The sequence below is a fragment of the Camelina sativa genome, chromosome 12 (assembly GCF_030686135.1).
Source record: "Camelina sativa cultivar CO46 ecotype springtype chromosome 12, ASM3068613v1".
Taxonomy (NCBI): domain Eukaryota; kingdom Viridiplantae; phylum Streptophyta; class Magnoliopsida; order Brassicales; family Brassicaceae; genus Camelina; species Camelina sativa.
The window spans coordinates 18805656-18831036 of NC_141891.1; the positions used below are offsets into that span (position 1 = coordinate 18805656).

The window sequence follows — 25381 nt, forward strand, 5'->3', positions numbered from 1 at the left end:
AAGGAACTCTATAATAGAAGTGAGTGTTACTCCAATGGTTTTCTATAAAATAGAGATTACTATTTTTTCTTCTATTTATAGAGGAACCTTTGTAAGAAAAAATAGGATTCCTCTATAAATAGAGGAAAAAATAACAATCTCTATTTTAGAAGTGAGAATAGAAAACCATTGGAGTAAAACTTACCTCTATTATAGAATTCTTCTATTATAGAGGCAAAAATAGAGAACCATTGGAAATGTTCTAAGTAGTATCTAAACTCGCCAGTTTCCTATGTTAAATCACAGTTGTTGGACGGTGTACGTACGTACCAGAGGGTTGGGGGAGTATTTGATGATTTTGAAATTGCATAGTTTTCTTTTTAATTAGCTCTGAGTTTTGAACTACCTAATCTAAAGTATCCTGGAAATCAGAGGGTTGGGCGAGATTGATAGGAGAAGAATGAAGATTATACCTCTGTAGCTACAGAAGACTAAAGAAAAACAACTTTTATTTTGTTTTTCAAGATTCAACATAGAGAAAAAAATAACATGAAATGTTTAAACCCCAGCATCATAGACAATCCAGACATTATAAAAAAAAAAAAGTGGGCACTGATCAAAAGAGGAAAAGAAACAGCAATAGTTTAGTTTTAGGTTAGTGTTATCTCATTGGACTTTAAATTTATTGGGTCTTAATTTTTTTGGTCCCAGTACAAATGCACTTGTTGCACTGGTCAATCTAGACATTATATAAAAAAAAGTGGGCACTGATAGCAAATTATAATAGTATGGAATTTGTAAGTGCTATATATTAAGATGGTACTCGAAATTTGACGATATACCATGAAAGATTACCCAAAGAATTATAACATTTTTGTTTGACAATGGTAGATTTTGGTTTACATACTATGACTGTATTTAAATAAATCAAACTGTTATTGAATACTTAACGGAAATTATTTTATAAAATAGAACGACGTCATTTTTTTTTTTTCTCAAACTGACGTCGTTTGGAAATATATAAAGGGTATTTAGATACTCCAAGGGTTTGAAGATAAAGCATGATACCTGCTTCGAGAGAGAGAAAAAGGCTTGAGAAATGCTTGTTGCTTGAAGGCTGGGACAATCTTGTTTATGGACGCTCCAGAGAGACAAGTTCCAGTTGAGATGATGATCCAGGATTTGTTACTCTCTCCTAGAGGTTCAACAACATGCCAACTCGTACTTAATTGTGAATTTTGATCAGTGGCTGTTTTTTACTTTCTATGAACTTTGATGATCTTTAATGATCTTTGATGAACTTTGATGATCGTGATAGTTTTTTAGTTTCTTCCCAACTGTTTACGGAAATTTAAAAAGGCCCTTGGGTTCAACAAAGATATTGTTATGAGTTATAATTATGTGACCAAAGCAATTGGCCTCTCACTTCTATTTTCATCGAAAGTAAAGGTTGGCAACAGTAGAGTGAAGTTGGTTACTTTCTTGAAATTTGTTCTTCATGCACGGTATTTTAATTAAGTAACCAAAAAAAAAAAAAAAATTGGTCAGGCTATTTTTGAATCTCTTACACGAGTTTGATCTAGCTATATAACCCTTATTGATACATGCATTGATAGATTCTCACACCCTCTTACAACTTTTGTAAATAAACACAAACTAGTAAATTTGAGTAAATTAAAGTAAATTTGGACTTGTTTGTTACAAAATAATATTAAAAAAATTATTTATTCTATATATTTTATAAAATTATATATTTAATTTACTTAAGATCTCCAATTTCGATCCGTAATCGGTACTACTATTTTGGTTTGGGTGCAATATCAAATTCGTTAGTAAATTTGAGTAAATTTACTACTTACAATTTTTGTAAATAAACGAAAACTAGTAAATTTGAGTAAATTTGAATAAATTTAAATAAATTTGGATTTGTTTGTTACAAAATAATAGTAAAATTATTTATTTATTCTATACATTTTATAACATTATATATTTAGTTTACTAAAGATCTCCGATCTCGACACGTAGTTGGTACTACTATTTTGGTTTGGGTGCAATATCAAATTCGTTAGTTATACATTCGGTAAAGTCTTAAACAAAACCCAATAAAACATGTATTGACATGTGATCTGGTATTACAAATTGATGTGATCAGATATTAATATACCAAAATTACAAATTGCAGTTATTGGTATAATGTGTTAGTATAGATTAACTTTTCTGTGAAAATTACTATTAGATTATGTATATATACATATATATATAGTCAACATTATACACTTAGTATTATTTATAAAGTGAATATTATGTAAATAAAAAGAATAAGATTTAGCCAATTAAATAGTTTATTATTGTTTCATAAGATTTCTAAAACAATAAAGAGAATATTTAAATAATTTTAAAAATATTGTTTGTTATTTTGTAAACAAATATAAATTTTCTTTTTTTAGTTATTATATTAATTAAAATACAATAGCATTTTTCGTAATATGCCATATCAAAGCGGGTTAAAGTTCTAACAACACTGCTTAAATAAATATATAGAAATATTTTTAAAATATAAGCAATGTTGTATCTTTGTTTTAAAATATATCTGTCATTATTAAACGTTTAGACATGTAAATATTTAATTTACTTTTATAAATAAAATGATGTTTTATAATTGTTCTAAATAGCTTGTTATTGTTTCCTAAGATTTCTGAAACAATAAATAGAAACTGTTAAATGATTTTAATAAATAATTTTGAAAACCTTTTTTATTATTTTATAAACCAAATATAAGTTTTTTTTGTTAGTTATTTAATTAAAATGTAATGCCATTTTTATAATATACCACATGATAGTAGGATTAAATGTTAACAACATTACTTAAATAAGTATATCGAGATTTCTTTAACAAAAAAAAAAAGTATATAGAGACTAATCGGTGTGCAGTGCAGATTTATTTTTAATATTACTACAAAGTTATTCCCATTGGGAAAATCACGCAAATGTCTGAGCTTCCTAGGTCTCTGTCTTTTTGGTTTTCACTTCTGCTTCCTTAATTATCGTATGTGTAGTGTTTGTTGTTCTTCTTAGCTTTTCTTCATTTCTGCTACTTGTAGTTCTCTCAAAAATTTGCGAAAATTGTATAAAAACTTAATATTGATACGGAAACAAAAAATCATAAGTACCCAACTCACCACTCTTATCTCCAATGGACCCAGTCCCGGCTCAAGGGGCGGCGGGAGGGGCGAATGCCATGGGACAATCCCAAAATTCATAAAAACCCTTTGAACAAAGGGGACCAGAAATAAATAAAAATAAAAAAAATTCTTGTGAAAGAGGTCCAAAAAGTTCAGTTTACCTAGGGTCTAAAAAACTATTGAGACGGGGCTGAATGGACCTATATCTATTGACCTGCAGATCAATTGATGACAACTTGTCCTGTGGGAAGGTTGTTAAAGGGTGAGGACCAGGGTTCGAGGAACGCCTGGCGCACCAATAACCTACTGGTGGATGTGGATTTCCACAGTGAGGGGTTAGGATCGATGCCCTGCAGGGCCAGCTTGGGGTCCGTTTGGACGGCTAGCAGTGAGGCTAGTGGGCTAGTAGTGAGGCTAGCGGGGTCCACGGGACAGGTTGTCATAGTTCTGCAGCATGTAAGACTGAATGTCCCCAAGCCGATACAGGGAGCTTCGATCTCATTAACAATGGCCGAGCTATCAATTGTATTCGTTTAATGAAGGATTCAGCTAATCCGTTTTGTGTATGGAGATGTGCCACAGGATGTTCCACACTCACCCCCATGGACATACAGTAATCATTAAACGCTTGGGATGTAAACTCACCAGCATTGTCTAGACGTATAGTCTTAAGTGGAAAATCTGGAAAGTGTGCTCTTAGCCTTATAATTTGAGCCAACAGCCTAGCAAATGCTAGGTTCCTTGTGGATAACAAGCAAACGTGTGACCACCTGGTTGATGCATCGATCATAACCATAAAATATCTAAATGTCCCACAAGGTGGGTGTATTGGTCCACATATATCACCTTGTATCCTTTCCAGAAAGTTTAAAGTCTCTTTAGTGACTTTTACTGGTGATGGCCTTATGATAAGTTTCCCTTGTGCACATGCTACACAAGTGAGATGTTTAGGGATAACTTTTCTCTCTTTAAGAGAGTGCCCATTCAAATTCTTAATCAATTTACGCATCATGTTCGAACCCGGATGGCCAAGCCGGTCATGCCATCGAGTGAATTTTTCATTGAACATTTTATGGTTTGGCAAGTTAGCTTCTATCATATTGATCTTAGCATGGTATAAACCAGTGGCTAGTGCAGGTATAGTCTCTAGGACTTTCTTATGTCCTTTCACAATTTCTGTAATGTATAGAAATTCTTTATTTCCTTCACCCTTAGTTTCAATATGATAACCATTCAATCTAATGTCTTTAACGCTCAATAAACTTCTCTTAGAGCTGGGTGAGTACAAGGCATCACTTAGTTCAATATGTGTGCCATTAGGTAATAATATGGGTGCTTGGCCGTAGCCTTCTATTAAGCTTGCTATACCCGCAATTGTACTAACATTGGCACTTTTCATTATGAGGTTTATAAAATATCTCTTGTCCTTCAATATTGTGTGGCTGGATCCACTGTCCACCACTAGTACACTCATGTCCTCAGCCATTTCTATATAGAACAATAATTTGTATTTTGACTTAATAAGGCAATCAAGTATATAAAATAAAATCTTTGAATTTAAACCAAAGTAATTATCCAATAGATAGACCGAAATTAAATCATAAAAGCATAGAAATTAAACCAAAATAAAACCAAATTTTAGTCATCATCCTTAAGGCAATCGGAAGTCTCATATGCTAGTGAGTCATCATTCTCATAGTCGAAGTCACCTTCACCATCGAGATCCACATAGTTGGCTTCTGGGTTCTTCTTCAAGATCTCTTGATATGCATCAATAAGATGTTTGGGTGTTCTGCAATTCTTGGCCCAATGGTTAGACATACCACATCGGTGACAAACCGATTTAGCCTTGGATTATGGTTTAAAGGACCCACGGCCCCTACCACCACGGCCCCTACCACCACGGCCGTAACCATCAAAACGGCTAGCTTGGCCTCCTCGACCACCATGTCCTCTGCCACCACGGCCACGGCCATAGTGTCTTTCTATGTGGGATCGATGCAATTTGTGTTTAAGCTCTATCCAAAGGCCAAGAGGATCTTCTATGGTGAGGCAATGATTCTTGAGACTCTCAGCAAGGTGATGGCGTATGTGCTGAATGGCCTTGTACTTTTGCTTGTCAGTACACTCATAATCTTCTTCAATGCATTCAAACAAGTCCTTTGATTTTAGATGGATCTTAGTGTCCAATGCCCATTGCAAGTAGTTGTCTCCAGAAGCATTCAAGGCACCATAGTCTAAGTTGTTGAGCCTTGCCATCTGTATAACACAGAAATAGACAACCGATCATTAGCATTCGGTAAGAGACCGATTTATGCAATAAATTTTAAACTTTAGGTCATGCGGTATTTGAGACCGAAACATGCCTTAGTCCATGCGGTATTTGAGACCGAAACATGTCTTGCCTTCACTCAAATTTCGTGGTTTAATTCATGCATGCAAGACAACAAACCTAGATAGATACTAGCATGCAACAATTTCCTTTTTACTAGATAGAATTTCCTTTTCTTAAGTTTTCCTTTTCCAATTAGGATTTTAGTAAATATTGTTCTAGGCTTTTAGATAATTACTTGAATTAATTTTAGGAGTTATCCTAATCTATGTTTTAATTCCGATTTCATGTTTTAGTTTCTTAGGATTTTAACAAAAGTTTTAAGATCAATCGGATTCAATCCTAGAACAACAAAGCTAATGTTTTCTTAAGTTTTTTGGATGATTACTAAGATTGAATTGGAAGTTTTAACAACCTAAGAACAATTCTATATGCTCGAGTTTAAAGGTTCATGCAGCTTGATTATATGCAGAAACAGTTTATGCAATAACCGATTCTATAATATCCTATACATGATCCGATTTTCATATGATGCATAAACAACCAAGCAATAACAATCAACCAAGTTTTAATCATAGTATAATTTGGTTTAATTCTCAAACAATCTATGCAACCCTAAGCATCAATACATCTGATTTTAAGTTTTTTAAGTTATATGGTTTTTGCATAAAACTTGTTTGTTGATTGTATACTTTGTAGTTTTAGGGTTCAATAGTTTTAGATCCGAGTTCGATTATATGGTCCCATAAGTTTCGATTTTACCTTAACACCAAAGAGGTCTAACCGGTTTTGATCTGGGAGCTAAAGACCTCAGATATCTCTCACAAACCTTGAGCTTGGATGGACCACAAACCTCAAACAAAACCGCAACAGCTTCCCACTAACGGATCTCGGACTGTTCCTTGTATCGCTCACGTACCGGAACTGCGAACCTCGAACAAGTCTCGGATGGAACTTGATCACGAGCACAGGCTGCTCAAACTGATCTCGAACAAGAACTAGTCACGAACAAGAGTTGATCGTGAGCTAGTAAGGGAAGAAGGGTTCGGGAAGAACAAAAGAGGAGAGGCGGCGGTTTAGGGTTTATAGGGTTTTACTCAGCTTGATCTTTAGGACAATCGTGCTGATAACGTGTTGTAAAACAAGAGGATTCAAAGTCTAGAAATTCTTATTCTTATTCATCTTAAGCATTGAGGTTACATATATATAGTAGTACAAAGACAAAGACCTAAACTGACTTAGTAATAGGACATGGCCGAGAAGCCTTGGCCGATAGGCCTTAAGTCTTGAACACCTATGGACCGTGTATGGGCTTGGTTATGGAGTCCATCCTTAACTGGTTTATAACATAAATATAATTTTTGTGCCCCATATTATTTTTCATCGTGGATCCGCCACTGTGAATAAATGTGGCTTGTATAGTTGTACGATCATTTTTTCATTGGCTCTTTGACCAATTATTTCTCCCTAAGGGGTACGATGATTGGTTTTTATTTTTTGGTCATATATTACGTCATCATTATATGTATTTTTTTTATTAAATATATAATCTCATTCAGACATTCACGAAGAAAAATAGAGATAATAGGAGATTTAGTACGTTTTCAAAATATAATTAGGATACTAGTACATTCACTATTTATAATTATCAAATACCCCGTTTTACATTGTTACGTCCTATTCACTTATCTTTTTTGCCATCAGACATATTTCATATTTACAAAGCATGCCATTCTACAGTAATAAATCCTTCTACCTTCCTTTACCTTGTTTTCTTTAACCCTAAAACGACTCCTTCGTCTTATTTTGGTACCACCGTAAAAACCGTTTCCGCAGCAATAGGGTAAATCCCCAATCTAGTATAGTGAAAGCTCTATCATGATGAAAGAACGTAAGAGTCGTGTAGTATTGCAGTCACCTGTAGCCGGTAGATCGCGGTCGACTAGATCTGCAGATTGGTAGAAGTCGAAAGGTTCGCACTCATTGGACCCTGGAAAGTCGGAATCGTCTAAATCTAAGGGCGGGAAGTCTAAAACTTCTGCGGATGGAGAAGGTTTGTTAAAGTTTTGAATAATTCTGTGTTTTTTTTCTTAGAATTGGAAAATCTTATTGTCGGTTCATCCCATCGAAAACCTTCTATACTTATATCTGATGTTTCCGCGACTTATGTTTTTCCAATTCGTTTCAGTGCCGGCGGACTCAGTTCATTGGAATCCTAATCTTCCCTCTCGTCTATTCGCGGTGGATCAAATACCCGATCGTGCTCGGCTAAATATTCACTCAAAACCCGAGTTATTGGGTGTATTAGTTAAACTCCTCGATGGATCTGAGGCTTGGGACATTATTAGATCCTCCCAATTTGGGTCACTTTTCGGTCTTCCCGTTGGTAGATGTTCGCACTCCGCAAAATTGATTCATGGTATGTTGTCTCGTCAGCTTGTGACTAAAAAAAAACACGAATTGTGGTTTGTTTATGGAGGATACCCATTCCGTTTTTCACTGCGTGAGTTCCACCTTACTACCGGGTTGTTTTGTGGTCCCTTACCTTCAGAGGCTGAAATAGCGGAACACCACGATCCTGCCTACTTGTCTGTATGGAATAGGCTCTTTGGATTTAAGAAGATTGTAATGGTTCAAGATGTTTTGGATATGCTTAGGGCTGATATATCTGCTGATCCCGAGAACCATCTTTCGCATTGGAAAAAGTTAACCCTAGCTTTAATTGTTTTAGTGGATGGTGTCGTAGTATGCAGCAACACCTTAAGTGGTCGTGTTTCTGGAGAATATGTGGAGATGTTACATGATGTCGATTTCTTCCTCTCATACCCATGGGGTCGGTTGTCATTTACTCAAACATTGTCTCGATTTGGTCCTGTATATGGCAAGGCCGATCCATTTGATGAACTTAAGAAAAGGCTAGCACAGCAAACATCTTGTTGTTACGGTTTTCCACTGGCTTTCCAACTGCAAGTACTCAATTCCATTCCTCTGATATGTTGTAAGTTAAAGGATCCCTTAGATATGAGAAACTTCATTCAGATGTCCTCCGAGTCTGTAGCCAGCCCTAGTATCCTTCGCGAGTCTGACGTCAACGAAGCTGAAATCGATCCCAATGTGAGTAAAAATACAGACTTCTTATTATGTTTCCAGTTGCATTTTTAATTCCTCTTATTATTAGTTAAATATGTCTTTCATGTAAACTAAGATTGAGCCGTCCTATTTTTTTCCTTTAGTTGTCTGTAGGTTTTACTGTATTCCCAGAGTTTGTAGCCAATGATACCGAGCTGGCCTGGGGTGAGGAGGAGATTGATACTAAGGTGGACACTATCCTGTCCCTGCTTTCTTCTGGACACAAGTTCACACCATCTCAATGGCCAGTTGGCGTTACTAAACCTCCTATAGACACAGAAGGTAGAGGTGATGATTTTGAACCTCATGTTGTGGATCTTACCGACGATAGTCGTCCTACCAAAAAGGTTAAAACTCGTAACCCTCCTGTGGAACGTAAACCGTCCACCAGATCATCCTCCAATCCTAAGGAAGGTGTCAAACCTCCCTCTAAACGAAGGAAAGGGAGTGATCGACAGACCAAAGAAGGTCTTTCCTCTTCAGGTGCTTCAGTCGAGTTAAACAGGCAATCCAAGATGGATCAGCTTGTGACCCAATCTGATTTGGCTGATTTAAAGTCTTGGATTTCGTCCCAGCTAGACGTCCAGCGAAATAATATTATATCTGAATTAAAGGATCTCTTGGGACACTCTCGGGAAACCATGGGTACAACAGGAGTTCAACCTGTTAAACCAAGTCAACCTGTCAACAAGACTTTAAACCAAGTCAACCTGTTAAACCAAGTCAACAGGAGTTCAAGAAGTCAACCTGAGGAGGCCCCTGCAGTTCAACATTGCCATACTGGTAGTTCCCCAAAATCCCCCAAATTCGGTGTATCCGGCGGTTGTTCTCCTCCTCAGGCTGTTGACACATCCACAGTTGATGAGAGGTGGGATCTCTATGGGATTGCTAAAGACATCAGTGATGAACAATCGCATGGCACAGACACGGTTTGTTTTGTACACTCCAATTATTATACCAAATTTTTTTCGTTTTCAACTTTTATTCCTGTTTCATATGGCTAACAACCTGAACACCGTTTTATATTGTAGGGAGATGGATTTGTCTCTGCAAATCAAAAGCCATCCGAATCACCTTTAGTCTGTAGTACTGATGTGCAAGATCTTTTGGGACACTCTCTTGAAACCCTGGGTACAACAGGAGTTCAACCTGATTCACCAACAAGTCAACCTGAGGAGGCCCCTGCAGTTCAACCTTGCCGTACTGGTAGTTCCCCAAAATCCCCCAAATTCGGTGTATCCGGCGGTTGTTCTCCTCCTCAGGCTGTTGACACATCGCTAGTTGATGAGAGGTGGGGTCTCTATGGGATTGCTAAAGACATCAGTGATGAACAATCGCATGGCACTGACACGGTTTGTTTTGTACACTCCAATTATTATACCAATTTTTTTTTCGTTTTCAACTTTTATTCCTGTTCCATATGGCTAACAACCTGAACACCGTTTCATATTGCAGGGAGATGGATTTGTCTCTGCAAATCAAAAACCATCCGAATCACCTAGATCCTGTAGTACTGATGTGTAGGATCTTTTGGGACACTCTCTTGAAACCATGGGTACAACAGGAGTTCAACTTGATTCACCAACACGTCAACCTGAGGAGGTCCCTGCAGTTCAACCTTGCCCTACTGGTAGTTCCCCAAAATCCCCCAAATCCGGTGTACCCGGCGGTTGTTCTCCTGCTCAGGCTATTCACACATCCATAGTTGATGAGAGAACATCCGTACTTGATGAGAGGTGTGATCTCCATGGGATTGCTAAAGACATCAGTGATGAACAACCGCATGACACTGTTCCTGCAAATCAAGGGCCATCACCTTTAAACTGTAGTAATGATTATACTTGGGCGCCGACAACTTCACTTCCACCAATCATGAACCACTCTCCGGTTATTTTTACTATATTAAATTGTTACTCTACACGTCTTTATCAACACACTAATTAGATTTGTTTATTTCCCCTCCTCAGGTAATTGATCAGGTAGCAGCCCCTACAGACGATGAAAATCAGGATCCTGAAGATGTGTCTGATTTTGTGGATGCAGTTGTTCCGGACAGCATGGATGCTTCCCCTGTGTTAACCCCTACTACACCGCCCACAACTGTTCATGTTTAATCATGTTCTTCCATGTTATTTGGTTTAACCCCATGTTATTTGGTTTAACCGTTGTAATATTTGGGTAGACATTTTTGTAAATTACGGAACAACAAATCATTTCAGTTTCTCAATGAACTAGACGACCATGGAAGTAGCAATTATATACCCAAATACCGACATTTGTCTGCCATTGTTGCGGTTGCCCCAGTATACTATGTTCATGAAACAACGAAACCTTGTCTACCCTTACCACCCAAACGGATTCCGAGACGTTCTCGGTTGCTTGATGACGAAGATTTCGTTGGGGACCCTCGTATCCGAGCTCTTTTTAACAGCCGTAAGAAGAAACCAACATATTCTCCATTCCCCCATGTGGATGAATCTGAGTTCCAGAAATGGAAGGCTGTACTGGATGAGAATACGGATCAGTAAGTAACTTTGTGTGTTTTAAAATGTTTCAAACAATTAATTTAGTTTCTTCTCTCTCTCACTGTACATATTTGGTGTTTGATAGGTTCTACACACTATGCACTGGGCACAAACTCTCCAATCGACATTTTTTAGACATTGCACGAAATATAGATGGATTACAACAGAGGTAACATTAATTCTTATATATGTCTCGTTGTTTTAACATTGGATCTGCACCTGACTTCATACTTTTCAAACATAGCATATCCAGGTCATTACGTCAATGCTTATGAGACGTAGAGCATCTGCTTTTGCAGCCAAAAGGCTTGCCTTTCTCGACCCTTGGTTTGTTGCCTTGATTGTTACACATCATGAAGATTTTACCAAAAGTGATGAGAAGGACAACTTTAATCGAACTAGATCTTGTTCCTTATGTAAGGAAGTAAACATAATATTTAACTTATTTTTAATATTAAGTGTCTTCATTATGTTTCCTCTAATAATATGGTAACTCAATTAAATCTCTCCCCCTTTATAACGACCTCGCAAAGACCGTACACAAGCAAGTTAACCCTATGCATATTACATTGAACTACCGTACTTTATTTGCAGTGGACATTACTTGGTAACACATCCTCTTTTATAGATAGTTAGTGCTAGTTTAGCCATCCTCTATAACGGCTGGACAGGTCTGACTTAGCCATCCTCTGGTACGGCTGGACAGGATTTTGTTGCCATCATCCTCTGTTATAACTGGACAGGACTTTGGCAACTGTACAGAAGTCGGGATGCCTACCTCCTGCGCTGGTGATGGTTGTTAACACTATTCCATGAGATTTTTATCTATGGGTTTGTTAGATATTTTTGTTGTATTTAATCTAATCTATTAAACATATGCATCTAACATAATTATCAGCTTGGGTAGTATGTCATAATTATCAGCTTGGCTAATAATTTAACATCAATTCAAGTGTATCCTTGCGGCAAATACTGTAACCTTTATTATTCAATAAATTTGAAAGAATGTAAATATTTTGTCAACTTCCTTAGTTAACAAGATCTACTTTGATACACAAGAAAATTTAATTCATCACAAACAGAAAGGAAAACACAACTTTTACACTTCTTCCCCTTGATCAAAAGACACTTGAACCTTTATGCTTCAATAAGATCTACTACACTCTCTATCAGTCACATCATTTGTAGACCTTTTTAAATAGGGTTATACCGCACTATCTTTGAAGATTTGATTTCCACATATTCGTCTTGGAGCACGTGTAGTGTACTAAATAGATGAACCTAGTTACTTACAGATAAGGACAACAAATGTTCAAAACTTAGTTACCGGGGATTTAGACTACTGCTCATTAATGTTAAATTATTAAATTATTACTCTATATTGGGTTTGGAAGAAGCATACCCTCAATAGTTTTCAGATAAACATCTATCATTACCTTCCCTTTACTCCCTTCTCAAATTTTTCAACAATGGCCCATGTCAACCAACCGCTGCCAGATCTGCCCGACGATATCTTCGCAAATATTGTCGGAAGAATTGCCAAACGGAAGAATTGCCAAAGATGATGTGACGTTGCTTGCTCCTATATTGAAGTCTGGCCAGAGGGGGAAGAATATCGTTTACAGAAACGATGTTCTGAAGGAGGCGTCTGTATCCGCTTTGTTTAGCTATCCTTCTCACTTCTACACATCCTATCACCAACGTGGTCGATTTGCCGGTCCTGGAATTTACCGTCCCTTCTTCAAAAAGTGTCTCGATGCCGAGAACCCTGAAGTTATTTTCAAAGAAGGGTTAAGGGTTGTGGTTGTTGAGAGGGACATTAAACGTGGGATGTCTCTACTTATCCGGAATGTTCCTGAAGCAGCAAAGAACACTTTGGCTTGTGCTATGCTTTCAATTTGTGACGGGGACGAGGACTTGGCGGTCTACTACCTGCACCTATTTGGATCTAATCACCATCCGTTGTTGTCTGAGGGTCTAAGGATTTGCGGAGAGGAATTGAAACGAGACTTTCTTAAATTTGATTCCCGGTTCAGTCATTCATTCGGCAACACGTTCAAGTATCCTTCATGCCCATCGATCCCAAACCCTGATTGTGCTCTTCAATGTTGTTTGAAATTCGGTCTACATAGTATAATGTATCGTGACTATGATATTATGTGCCCTGCTTGCTACATTTGGTGGTTGGCTAATAAAATTTCAGAGTTGATTTAGTATGTATGGTATGTCTGTTAGGCTATGTCTCTTTCTTAAGGACATAACTCTTATGTCGTTTTTAATGTAATGTTATGCTATTCCGTTGTTGTTTTCATCTTATTTTCAGCTTCATTATATTATGTCTACCGGTTTGGCTTGATCCTCCAAACCACTTTAGTTGTATCTCTGCATTATTATCTGATTGTATAAATGTTTGATCAGCCAATTGTTAATTATGAGGTAAATGTTTTAAGTATATTTTATGTTATTATAGATTGATGAGCGACCATATTGTCTAGATTAGACATTCTATACCCCACATTGGTTATTATACCAAAAATCAAGTAAATTAATCTTCCATTGATTTAATAGAACATGAAGAACCGTGCGTAATGATAAAGGGGACCAACCTTTAAGTCATATCACCCTTAATTCTGACACAGTTAAAAGTATACACTGCCAATTTCTATTTTGTACAACTGCTATCCACACAAATTTGAGTTATTGTTTATTAAAAACTATTTTCCTTCTTAACACCTTCTCCCCTAATGAGGATGTTTAAAACATGAAACCAACCAGTTCGCCATTAATATTGCAATCTTACAACTTGCCAATGAACATAAACAATGACAACAATATAAACAACTAGTGATGCATAACAATATTATTACAATAGCTCACTAATACGCAACGCACACGAGTAAATGTAACACCCTTCGCAATAATAGATCTCGCTATGGGACTCACTACAATCAGGGGTGTATAATTTCTCTATTGAAGGAAACTCCCACAAATAGCCGAATGTTTCTTCCATTGGAGGATCAAAACTAATCAAAGTGTCGACTAGATCTTCACACATTTCTTCTAGGACCAACGAGTGGATTTCATGATCACGAATACCAGCAAATCTTTCAAATATTTCTTCAAAAACCGCCCCTGCAATATCACCCCTGCCCGCACACATCTGAAACATGGCATAGGCAACAGTGGCCTTCGAATTGGTGGGGACAAGTTGATCTAGTAGGTTTATAGCCCCGTGTACATCTTGTGCCTTAGTTATAAGTCTGATTGATTCGTAATATATTGCCATCTCATTCTCAAAATTTAAACAACGAGTAAAGAATGTCCTACCCATCTCACCTTCGTTTATGTTCATAGGGATGTGGCACAAGGTGGAGATGTTGGCTGACTGTAACACCTCCTCTGACAATGACAAATCCCTTCCTCGTTTGTTACTCCTTATTATTGGACCAAGAAAATAAAAATTCTCTTCTCCAAGCTTCTTCAATATTACCAAGAAAATATCATCTGGTATATCTGATAAAGACATGAAATCAGATTCATGGTTATATCTGACCAGAACTAAGGATTAAATACCTTCATTTACCCGTACTATAATTAAGTGTACGCAAACGAAATATCCGTCCCCAACCTACATTGTACGGGTGGTTGGAAGTACCCTCCTACACACTCGATACATAAACATTTGATCAGATTTATGTATTAATCTGACCAAAACTAAGGATTAAAGACCAATTCATACCGATTTGTTTAAATCCGTATACATTTATTTTCATGTTTCTATCCCTCATACAACATATCTAATGTCATGTTACCCGTACTCTAATTAAGTGTACACAATATAAATAACCGTCCCCAAACTCTAATGTACGAGTGGTATGAAGTACCCTACAACACACTCGATACATAAACATTTGATCAGATTTATGTTATTAATCTGACCAAATCTAAGGATTAAAGACCAATTCATACCGATTTGTTTAAATTTCTATACATATATTTTCATGTTTCTATCCCTCATACTACATATCTAATGTCCTATTACCCGTACTCTAATTAAGTGAACACGATATAAATAACCGTCCCCAAACTCTAATGTACGAGTGGTATGAAGTACCCTACTACACACTCGATACATAAACATGAAATCAGATTTATGTATTAATCTGACCAAAACTAAGGATTAAAGACCAATTCATACCGATTTGTTTAAATCCCTATACATATATTTTCATGTTTCTATCCCTCATACAACATATCTAATATCCTATTACCCGTACTCTAATTAAGTGTACACAATATAAATAACCGTCCCCAAACCCTAATGTACGAGTGGTATGAAGTACCCTACAACACACTCGATACATAAACATGAAATCAGATTTATGTATTAATCTGACCAAAACTAAGCATTAAAGACCAATTCATACCGATTTGTTTAAATCCCTATACATATATTTTCATGTTTCTATCCCTCATACAACATATCTAATGTCCTATTACCCGTACTCTAATTAAGTGTACACAATATAAATAACCGTCCCCAAACTCTAATGTACGAGTGGTATGAAGTACCCTACAACACACTCGATACATAAACATGAAATCAGATTTATGTATTAATCTGCCAAAAACTGAGGATTAAAGACCAATACATACCGACTACTTTCATCCCTAAAGGATTAATTTAAACAATATTCGATTACATCAAAAAAATTCGCATCAAGTTAAACTTGCGAATTTAAATTAAAGATACCAATTTCCCAAAATAAACATATGAGATGTGTCCACTTCTCACAAATACATCAAAATAATCCCGATTAACATCATCATAGGGGGGCGTTGCAAGTCACCGTGTTGTGTCCAAACCCACCGCAACGTCCACACTTATTTGGACGTCTCGACTTGTTATTCCCCTGCAGTTTAACAGCATATACATTCACATGGCATAGCGATTATTATTTAACACATTATTCTACAATGGAGAGGGAGGTATTACCTCGTACTCCCCTACAGAATGTATGCGCAGCTTCGGTGGTCTTCCTGGTGGTCTCCTTGAAATCGGAGGCATGAGGCACAAGACCCTTATGTCATCTAGTACATTTACTTCCGCTGGATCTTGGACAGGAAGTATAGCTTCTGCTACAGTGGGGGACCACATGGAGATCTTATGCATTTCTCCAACAAGTGTCATGTACTCCAATCCCCTGTCATGGGCGGCAGCCATGGCGTGAAAGCAAGGGATCTTCAGCTTCTGAAACTCCAAGCATGTGCAGGTTCGGTTTTCCAATGATACAACAAACTGCTTTCCATCCTTTGCTGTAACCTCAGAATCCCATTGCCCTACAGCCAGGACACTCATCCCTAATCCCCCCTTGAACCGTTTTAACAGCTGCTTCTCTACCGCTATAGGAATATCACCAACAGTTCTAGAAATTTTTTTCCTACGTGATTCAAACCATCTAGCAAGCATTTTCCTAATAAACTCCAGCAATGCTAATACTGGACTACCCCTAGCTGGTATCAAAGCATTGTTCAAGGACTCTGCTATGTTAGATGACATTAGATTATACCTCTCTCCTTCAAAATGAGCTCTGCTCCAATTCTTCACCCTGATTTCTTCCAAGTATTCCCAACATCCTCTATTCCTCTTCTTTATTCTTGCATACTCAGTCTCGAAATCCTTCTTTCTGTACATGTTCCCTGCCCTCCATACCAGCGATGGTAGTCCACTTTTTTTCTTATACTTTCCTTTAACATTCCTTTTGATGTGGACAAGACAGGCTCCATGATGTGACTGGGGAAATACCTCTGAAATAGCTTTTAAAAGGGAAACATTTCTATCAGAAACGAATGTTAAATCTCCCCCGTCACTAACTATTTCGCTGAGCTTTTGCATAAACTATAACCATGAATCATCGTTTTCACTGTCCACCACACCAAAAGCTACTGGAAAAATCTGGAAATTGGCATCCTGGCAGCTTGCAGTTAGTAAACATCCCCTATATTTACCCCACAAGTGTGTACCGTCCACCACCACAACTCGCCTGACAAATGATAAGCCCTTAATACTTGCGCCGAAAGCCAAAAACACGTACTTGAACCTATCTTCTCCGTCCTCATCCACCTCAGTTTCCAAATGGTATACCGTTCCTGGATTAGCCACTTCAAGGACATGCAAATACACAGGCAACAATAAGTAACTATTCTCCTCTGTACCGTTAGCTGTTACAACTGCCAGTTCTTTCGCTTTCCAACCCTTCCAGTAAGTCATGCGGATGTTGTGTTCTGCCAGTACTATCTCTGGTACATCTCTAGCTCTTGGTACACAATATGCCTTTGCATACTTTGACCTCAGCAGTGCGGCTACTACCCTGGATGTTGCGTGTGCGGAGAACTTGCTACGCGTTTGTACATCACATACATGGGTTAACTGTGCCTTTCTCACCTCATATTCCTCTGACCCCCCAACCTGGTGAGCGTACACTCGCCAGTCACACCCTTTCTTATCATAGCATTCCGCAACCAATGACTCCTTCTCGTACCGTGTGAATTTGAATCTAAATACATGATTAATTGCATATATAGACAAACCAACCCTGAAATCCTCTCGGGTTGCAAATGTCCTCCCAACGTATATGTTGTCGTCTTCTTTAGACAAATCAACATGCGCAGTCTTCTCGTTCATCTCCGTCTCATCAAACATGGGTTCTAAGTCTTCGAACCCATAGATATTGTGGATAGTTATGCCCTTCTCGAAACTCTCTCTTAGCTCCCCCATAACGTCCCTACTCCCTGGATTAGGATAATCATCGCCCATCCAGCTGACTTTTTTCAATTTCTTTTGTGGCGGAGGAATACTAGAACTCTCACCGACGAACTCATTCTCGATTCTCATTGATTCCCCCAAGTTGGGACACGAAGCATACACTGCGTCATCCTCCTCCTTTTCACTACCTCCATAACTACTAAATTCTGACTCTGAACCAACTCCATTGTCGTCCCCACTTTCCCTACCTCCATTGTCTTCTTCTAAATCTGATTCCTCTTCCTCATTCATCAACACCTCTATACTCTCAACGTATTGTAGCAACAATTCGTCTCCCAAATCAGTACTTCCCCCACCTATTCCCTTTTCCTGACATCTTAATCGTTCCTCAACGCTCTCCACATGGTTCAGTAGTATGGTTTCACTTAAACTTTCTTGTGAAGACGGTGCAGTTTGAATGAAAGCACTAGGTCCTTTACCTCTAAGTAGTTCCTCAACACTTTCAACATGACTCAAAAGTACGTCTTCACTTAAACCATCCCCATCATCTAAAACAGGGACTGTTGTTTGATTCTCTACCTCACCTACCATCATACTTTGCATTACGGATGACATCAACCCTCCAAAGTATCCTAATCTGGCAGTTACTTTATTGTTCTCACCATCCCTTATCTCTTCACAATTCCCACCTTCCCATACAAAGCTCCCATCAATGTTTCTAATTGTCACAAACAAATTTATAGATTTATCTGCAAGACTGAGAGATTTGAAACACCTGTACTCTCTGTCATCTTTAATGAACGTCGGACCTGGAGGTGTACCATGCATCTGAGCTAGTGTGTCTTCAAAGAGATAGCTTAATTCGATAATATTTGGCAATTTTTCAATCCCGTAAAGCTCCTTGATTTTGTCTTCTAAGCTTTTCAAACTCTTCACACTCGTCAGCCGTACACATCTACCACGTAATACTTTGTTCATTTGGAACTCCCATTCCCCCCTGCTCGACAGTATCCACCTCCCCGACTGGACAACGACAGCATCATCCACTACAGTTTGAGTACATTTTGCCCATCAGTAAACAAGTAAGTACGAAAAATCATGAAACCTTACTTCCAAATTATAATAAACTTACCTTCCATCTCTCCTTTATGTTTTTCTTTCTTTTTTTGTATCTCTTTCTTAATCTTGTTTATTCCAGATAACTCTTCCCTATGAAATCTTCTTATAGGATTTTACTGGCCCCATGAGAGACTTTATCACAATTTCGAACCTACTGTACAATCCAGTTGCTTAAATATCTACCTCGATTTAAGTTAATTTAAACGAATTACCAAAATTTCGAAGAAGTCTTCAAAGAGATAGCTTAATTCAAAGAGATAGCCCAACAATAATTTTCACTCAAGCCCATTTCGAGACATGAAACGATTGTACAGTACTTTCACTCTCTTCTTCCTTCCCTCTCTCCTCTCTCTTCCGCAAAACAAACGACCAGGGTTAAAATGTAATATCAACCAAAACACTCTGACCCACATTATTGTCTATCTCTACGGGATTCTATCTCACACCCACCCTTTTCTCCAATTGTAAATAGTACTAGTACTACTTTCCCTATTATGTTTTCTAAATGTACTAAAAATCTAACAAACCCAAAAAAATATATATATACTTATATGTAACATTTAAACTGAAAAAAATTTCATAGACAAATGGATAATTCTATATATCCGTATTACAAAAGTTTACTAAAAATGGTATACTTATACTATTTTTATGATGGATTCTTTACATAACCACTACGAAGTACGAACACAACAGTTCCCACATTTCTTTTTTCTGTTTTTTATTCAAAACCCAAAGTTTCTTATAAAACAATTTCCATAAATTTTATTCATTGAAATAATTAACTAAAGGACTAAAGAATTGTTGTCTGCCCCAAGCCCAGATAATTAGATATGTTAGAGCCCGGCCCTAGTGAAGCCTGTTCATCATTAACCCTAAGCTACAAATATTAGGTTTTCTTCTACAAGGTTGTGTTTATTTCAATGATAAAAGCATCTTGGTCAAAAATCAACAAAAGATCTTGGAGATTGTGAAGAGATGGCCGACAGGATCAGTCAGTTACCTGATGAATTGCTATTGAAGGTACTATTTTTTCTTCCAACAAGAACCGCTGTAAGCACGAGTGTTTTGTCGAAGAGATGGGAGTTTCTTTGGATGTTTTTGCCTAAGCTTGAGTACGAGTATACCAATCTCTCATCCTCTGAAAAATTGACTTTAAGGGCTTTTGTTAATTTAAATATGCCTTTACATAAAGCTCCCATCATAGAAACCTTTCGTCTCAACTTGACCAATAGCGTTGGATCAATTAAGTCTAAGGATATCAAACTGTGGGTTGTAATTGCAGTTTCTCGCTGCCTCCGTGAGTTAAGTATCAACCTAGTAGTTTGTATACCTGCGAATCGCTAGTGGTCTTGAAACTGATAGACGAAATATTCGTGGACGTTCCTCGTATAGCTTATCTTCCGTCTTTGAAAACTTTGCTCCTTCGACGTGTGACTTACTTAAATGACAAGTCTCTTCAGCGACTTCTTTCCAGTTGCCCTGTTCTTGAGGATCTTGTTATGGAACGAGTTTCATTGGACTTTCCCGGCTATCCGGAGGATTTAGTACCATTGAATGTAACCATGCCGTCCTTGCAGAGACTAGCTCTAAAAATAAGAAGATATGTTGATTTGAGTGAGCTTGTCATAAACACTCCTTGTTTGAAGTATTTCAAATTACTTACACACTATGATTGTGAAAGTGAAGTTAATCCTAGCTACTTTTACGATTTTAAAGATATGCCTAAGTTAGAGGATGCTGATATCGAATCTAGATACCCTGATACCAACAACTTTATTAGATCAATCACATCCGTCAAGCGGCTTTCGTTATGCATAAGATCATTCAACGCGGAAGAGGTAATTTGTTTACATCCATCTATAGTTCTCATTTTAGAACACTAATTTTTAATTAACCTGCCTATTCTTTAACCTTTGTTTATTCGTTTTCCATCTTGTGCAGGCTTTCAATTGTGACGGTATTGTCTTCAACCAGCTTAAGAATTTGAAGCTATGTCCATGTGATACAAATTGATCAAAGTTACTTCCCCTGTTGCTCGAGAAATCTCCTAATTTACGAGAGCTAGAGATTGATCTGAACGATGTAAGTTCTTTTCAATATATATAGTCCTTTTTCTTTTGGTTTAATTTACTGCAACTAATCTTTAAGCCAAACTCTCATGTTTGATCTCAGGATCATAAAGATAGTTGTGTGGATCCACCACTGGTTTCCTTGGAGAGTGAATTGAGTCCTATTCCTGAGTGCATGAGGTCGAGTCTCGAAACTTTCAAGTGGAAAGGGATACATGGATCGCAGAAAGAGGTAGATGTGGTTAAATACATTTTGAGAAATGCTTGTTGCTTAAAGACTGCGGCAATCTCGTCTCGGTCTACTCCAGAGACAGAGGATAAACGTAAGGTGATGATCCAGGAGTTGTCACTTTCTTTTCGAAGTTCAGCAACATGCCAACTGGTGCTTGAGTGAAGATATCGAATATAGGATTCTCACTTGCATTTATATGAATATTGATGATCTTAAACAGCGGTTTTGTGGATCGGTATGAAAATTCTTCTTAATTTTTCAGATTTTCCAGTTTAGTAAAAACTCTTGGTTTCGAGAAAGCCATTTTTGTGACCAAGGATGCATGTAACACATCAAGAAAACCACATCACTTTGGTCTCTTACTTGCATTTTCACCCAAATAAAAGTTTGCTACAATAAAGTCTAAAATTTATTCTTCATGCGTAATCTCACATGACTATGAGAACTCTTATTAGAAGTTGCATTAGAGGATTCTCACTCCCTCTTAAAACAATTAAAAATTAAGACAAAAGCAACTATGGGAATTGGGAAGGGATAAATCCATTGAGGAATAAAGTAAAGCTAAGAATCTAAACCAAGTTGTTCCCATTGAGGAACTCTTTTGCTGAAGAACCTCCCAATAACTCTGGAATCGAGAATCTGAAGAGCTCCTCCAGATTTAACACACCTTGGAGTCTTATACTGATTCACTGAAGATCCTTTAGAGATACTAAAGTCCATTAACGAATCAAAAGTACCCAAACTCACCACTCTTATCTCCAATGGACCTATTGATTTGTCTTTGTTCCTGCATCTCCTGTACACGTAATCCAAACAATCCTCCACCTCAGAACAACAATCCTCCATCATCTTCTCGTTTAGCTTTGGTGAGTCGTTATCGTGAAGTGGCTTCAGCTCCCAGAAGAGCACGTAATGCCCTGGCATTGATGACGTGTCCGCATAGCTCGTGTACTCAGTGAGCAAGAAGCTTGAGGGTTTGGCTTGTGCCACTGCCTTCATTAAGTCTTCTTCGCTAGTTTTGTCTGTGTCGATGCTTAAGACAACGTTTCTTCGCTCCACGAAACTGAACTGAGGCGCCTTGTTGTGGAAACCGGTCACCTTCAGAATATCTCCTACTTTGTATCTGTATAAACCTGTTTAGAAAAAAGAGCCCAAAGAACTCTTGTGTTACACGTTTCCCTCACTAGGTTAAAGAATCTAAATTGAACATATATAAAAATCAAACTAAACTGAACTGATTCAAATTTCTTCAAACAGTTTACAGAACATAACATTTTTTTTTTTGGTATTGTAAACATGTTAATCGTGTCAATTTCAAGAGAGAACTGACCTGCGAACGTGGTGATGACGAGTTCATAGTATCGGCCGGTTTCAACATTAACAAGATCGACAATACGATCTTCGTCCTTAAGAGTATCATGTGAGCCAGAGTGAATCTCCTCATGTGATTTTTCATCGACAGGCAAGAACTCAAAGTAAGCCATGTTAGGAAGAAGTGTGTAGGAGACATCAGATGGCTTACACAGTGGATTAATGTTGATACCAAAGAAACACTCAGAGGAAGCATACATTACCGAAACCAAAGGCAAACCTCCGCTATAAAACTCGAGTGTCGGAATGTATTGAGCCATTGAGCCAGTAACAATCACCTCTATGTACTTGGTCTTAGGCCATATCCTTCTCAAGATTCCTTCCCATGACATAGCAGAGCACAAAGCCTCAACCTCATCAGCCAACTCAGGATTTGGACCATTAAGAATTGACAAAACCGACTCTCGACATGTCGAGTCAGTGATCCAGCTCGCGACAGTACCTGTCCTGATGTCAGCACAGAGCTGAGTGAAATTATTCTCCAAGAACTTGACGGCTCGGAGAAAGGCAGAGGCGAAGATAGCACCGAGTCTTAGGACATGAGATCGCTGGACTAAGCCGCAAAGAAGCTGGCAGTACATGCTTTGCTTGCTGTCTTCACAAAGAATGGTCTCGTTAGGACTAGTGATAACATTGTACTTGTTGAATGGTCTGTTCTTGAATTGTTGACTTTTGTAGTAACTTGTTAACACAGGACGAGCCTTTAGACCTGAAGGAGTCTTGATCTCTGGTTTTATGAACAGAAGATACATTCCCTTACCTTCGTCTAGTCCATTCACATACCTAAAAAAACCCATATATAACACTGTTAATCTCATTCCCTTTTTAATTACTCTTAATTGGGATATGAATCAACAAGAAATAACTAGACGTACTTATTCATGACGGGGACAAGCATGTTGTAGAAAAACGTCTTCCTATCCAATTCTTCAGCCGTAGAAGGCATCAGTTTCGGTTTGCCACCAGAAGTACCCGAGCTGCATCATATATTTATCCAAGAATTACTAAGCAATTACTAAATGCAACCCTAATAATTTAAGAACTTGAGAGTTTGATGATATACAAGGACGTGCAAAGCCATTCGGGGAATAAACAAATGTAACCTGGTTTATTTCACTCTTTTCAGAAATATTTTAGAATTATATTTTTATACAAAATATGATGTCAAAAATACAAAAAAAAAATAGGTAATACGGTACTACCGTAATAGTTGTGTTACATGTAAACTTACGTAATGCACAAAACTAATACTTCTTAAGTTTTGATATTACATGCTAAAATTATGAAAATTATTTGATGAACGTTTTGATTTAAAAAATAGATTAAAAACATAGTTTATAAGTTTAAACATTTCATCAACAAAAAATAGGTTATAAATGAGAATAGATGTTTTAGAAAGTTATTATTTTAAAACCATGTGGTAATAGATACGAAGAAAAGGAAGACAGCTTCAAGAATTAATTTGGAGATGACAAAGTATAACATAGTTTTGTAGAGTTATTTATATTTGTATATATCATTATTATGTATTTTGATATACACAGAATGTGATTACCTAGTGAGGAGCTCAGTGATGGGTTGAGAAGCTAGGATATCAGATGATTCTCCATCAGCGATTCGTCGGATGAAAGGCTTCATGTCCTCGTAATTCACCACCGGGACTTTGTTCTTGAAGCTTTCTTGATTCTTGTCAGATTCTCCATCAAGAAACGACTTGAGATACTCGGTTCCACAGTTTCGAGAGAGTATTTGGTGGAGAACTTCTTGTTGGATTGTATCTGCATTTGTGGTTAGATCCTCGAGAAGCTTTAGACCAGCCTCTGTATTAGTTGGATCGTAACTTGGAATCATTAGTTTTTTTGTTTGTTGAGTGAGAGAATCACTTCTATGTTCTTGAGGGTTGGTTTGGGATATATTGTACGAGGAGAAGGAGGCAAGGGAGATTATATAGTAAAATGGTGATAAGATTTATAGGAAATGGTAAAATATATAATTGTTACAAAATAAGAAAAGTATTGTAAATAAGAAAATAAAATTAGAATTTGACTGGTATAAAAAAAATTGATTGGAATATATTCAATTTAGAATTATTTAAGAAAATATAGAAAGTAATATTTTGGCGTAGAAAATATTTGTTGACAGAAGAGAAGAAAATTTCTTATTTCCAAGTTCGAATTATATTCCATGTTTCCATATTCTAGTCAACTGTAAAAAATGGAAATCAATTTGCCAATTCATTTATCATAAAATTAAAAAAAAAAATCTCAAAGAATCGTAAATACATGATATAATTAGTCAATTATAGACCAACGGAACAATAAATCTCAAGAATCCTAAATACATACATACAGTTATATTATTTTAAAATTTGAAAAAAAAAAACTATTTATGCATGATTCGAAATTCTTAAATAAAAGTAATAGTCTTGTAAAATTAATATATTGTCTTCTTAATATAATTGGAAAATATCTGAACATTTATGTATTTTTCTTTTTACGGGCTGTGTCCATCGTATCTCAGTTGGCTTTTTAAAGGAACTAGATAAGGATCCGTACGATGTGCGGCTTGAAATTTTATAAATTAACCTAAATTTAATAAAAATATATTAAAATTTGTTGTACGTTATTTATAAAAAAAATTTATTATAATACACTGATTTATATTTATTTACAAA

General features: G+C 37.0%; 2 protein-coding genes and 1 pseudogene across 2 annotated transcripts; 1 reads left to right on the forward strand and 2 right to left on the reverse strand.

The window, feature by feature from the left end:
- Positions 1–15973: 15973 nt before the first annotated feature.
- LOC147930723 (uncharacterized) lies at positions 15974–17901 on the reverse strand. Its single transcript, XM_087477001.1, has 2 exons — positions 16144–17901; positions 15974–16060 (listed from the first exon to the last, which is right to left on the reverse strand). The coding sequence occupies exons 1-2, from the start codon at positions 17041–17043 to the stop codon at positions 15974–15976; spliced, it is 987 nt and encodes a 328-aa protein (XP_087333127.1). The 5' UTR covers positions 17044–17901.
- Positions 17902–19972: 2071 nt separating this feature from the next.
- LOC104723656 (putative F-box/LRR-repeat protein At4g15060) lies at positions 19973–21646 on the forward strand (annotated as a pseudogene).
- A 251-nt stretch (positions 21647–21897) lies between these two features.
- On the reverse strand, positions 21898–24558 carry LOC104728075 (indole-3-acetic acid-amido synthetase GH3.17-like). Its single transcript, XM_010447112.2, has 4 exons — positions 24263–24558; positions 23583–23684; positions 22667–23490; positions 21898–22469 (listed from the first exon to the last, which is right to left on the reverse strand). The coding sequence occupies exons 1-4, from the start codon at positions 24556–24558 to the stop codon at positions 21898–21900; spliced, it is 1794 nt and encodes a 597-aa protein (XP_010445414.2).
- Between the last annotated feature and the right edge of the window lie 823 nt (positions 24559–25381).

What these genes read in the sequence shown, in the direction of transcription:
- LOC147930723 (XM_087477001.1), bottom strand. Translation starts at nt 17,043, where the DNA reads ATGCAAAAGCTCAGCGAAATAGTTAGTGACGGGGGAGATTTAACATTC. An exon ending in ATTCTGTAGGGGAGTACGAG is followed by an intron (nt 16,061 to 16,143) that starts GTAATACCTCCC and finishes GTTAAACTGCAG; the next exon opens with GGGAATAACAAGTCGAGACG.
- LOC104728075 (XM_010447112.2), bottom strand. Translation starts at nt 24,558, where the DNA reads ATGATTCCAAGTTACGATCCAACTAATACAGAGGCTGGTCTAAAGCTT. An exon ending in ATCACTGAGCTCCTCACTAG is followed by an intron (nt 23,685 to 24,262) that starts GTAATCACATTC and finishes TATATGATGCAG; the next exon opens with CTCGGGTACTTCTGGTGGCA. An exon ending in CGTCATCACCACGTTCGCAG is followed by an intron (nt 22,470 to 22,666) that starts GTCAGTTCTCTC and finishes TTTTCTAAACAG; the next exon opens with GTTTATACAGATACAAAGTA.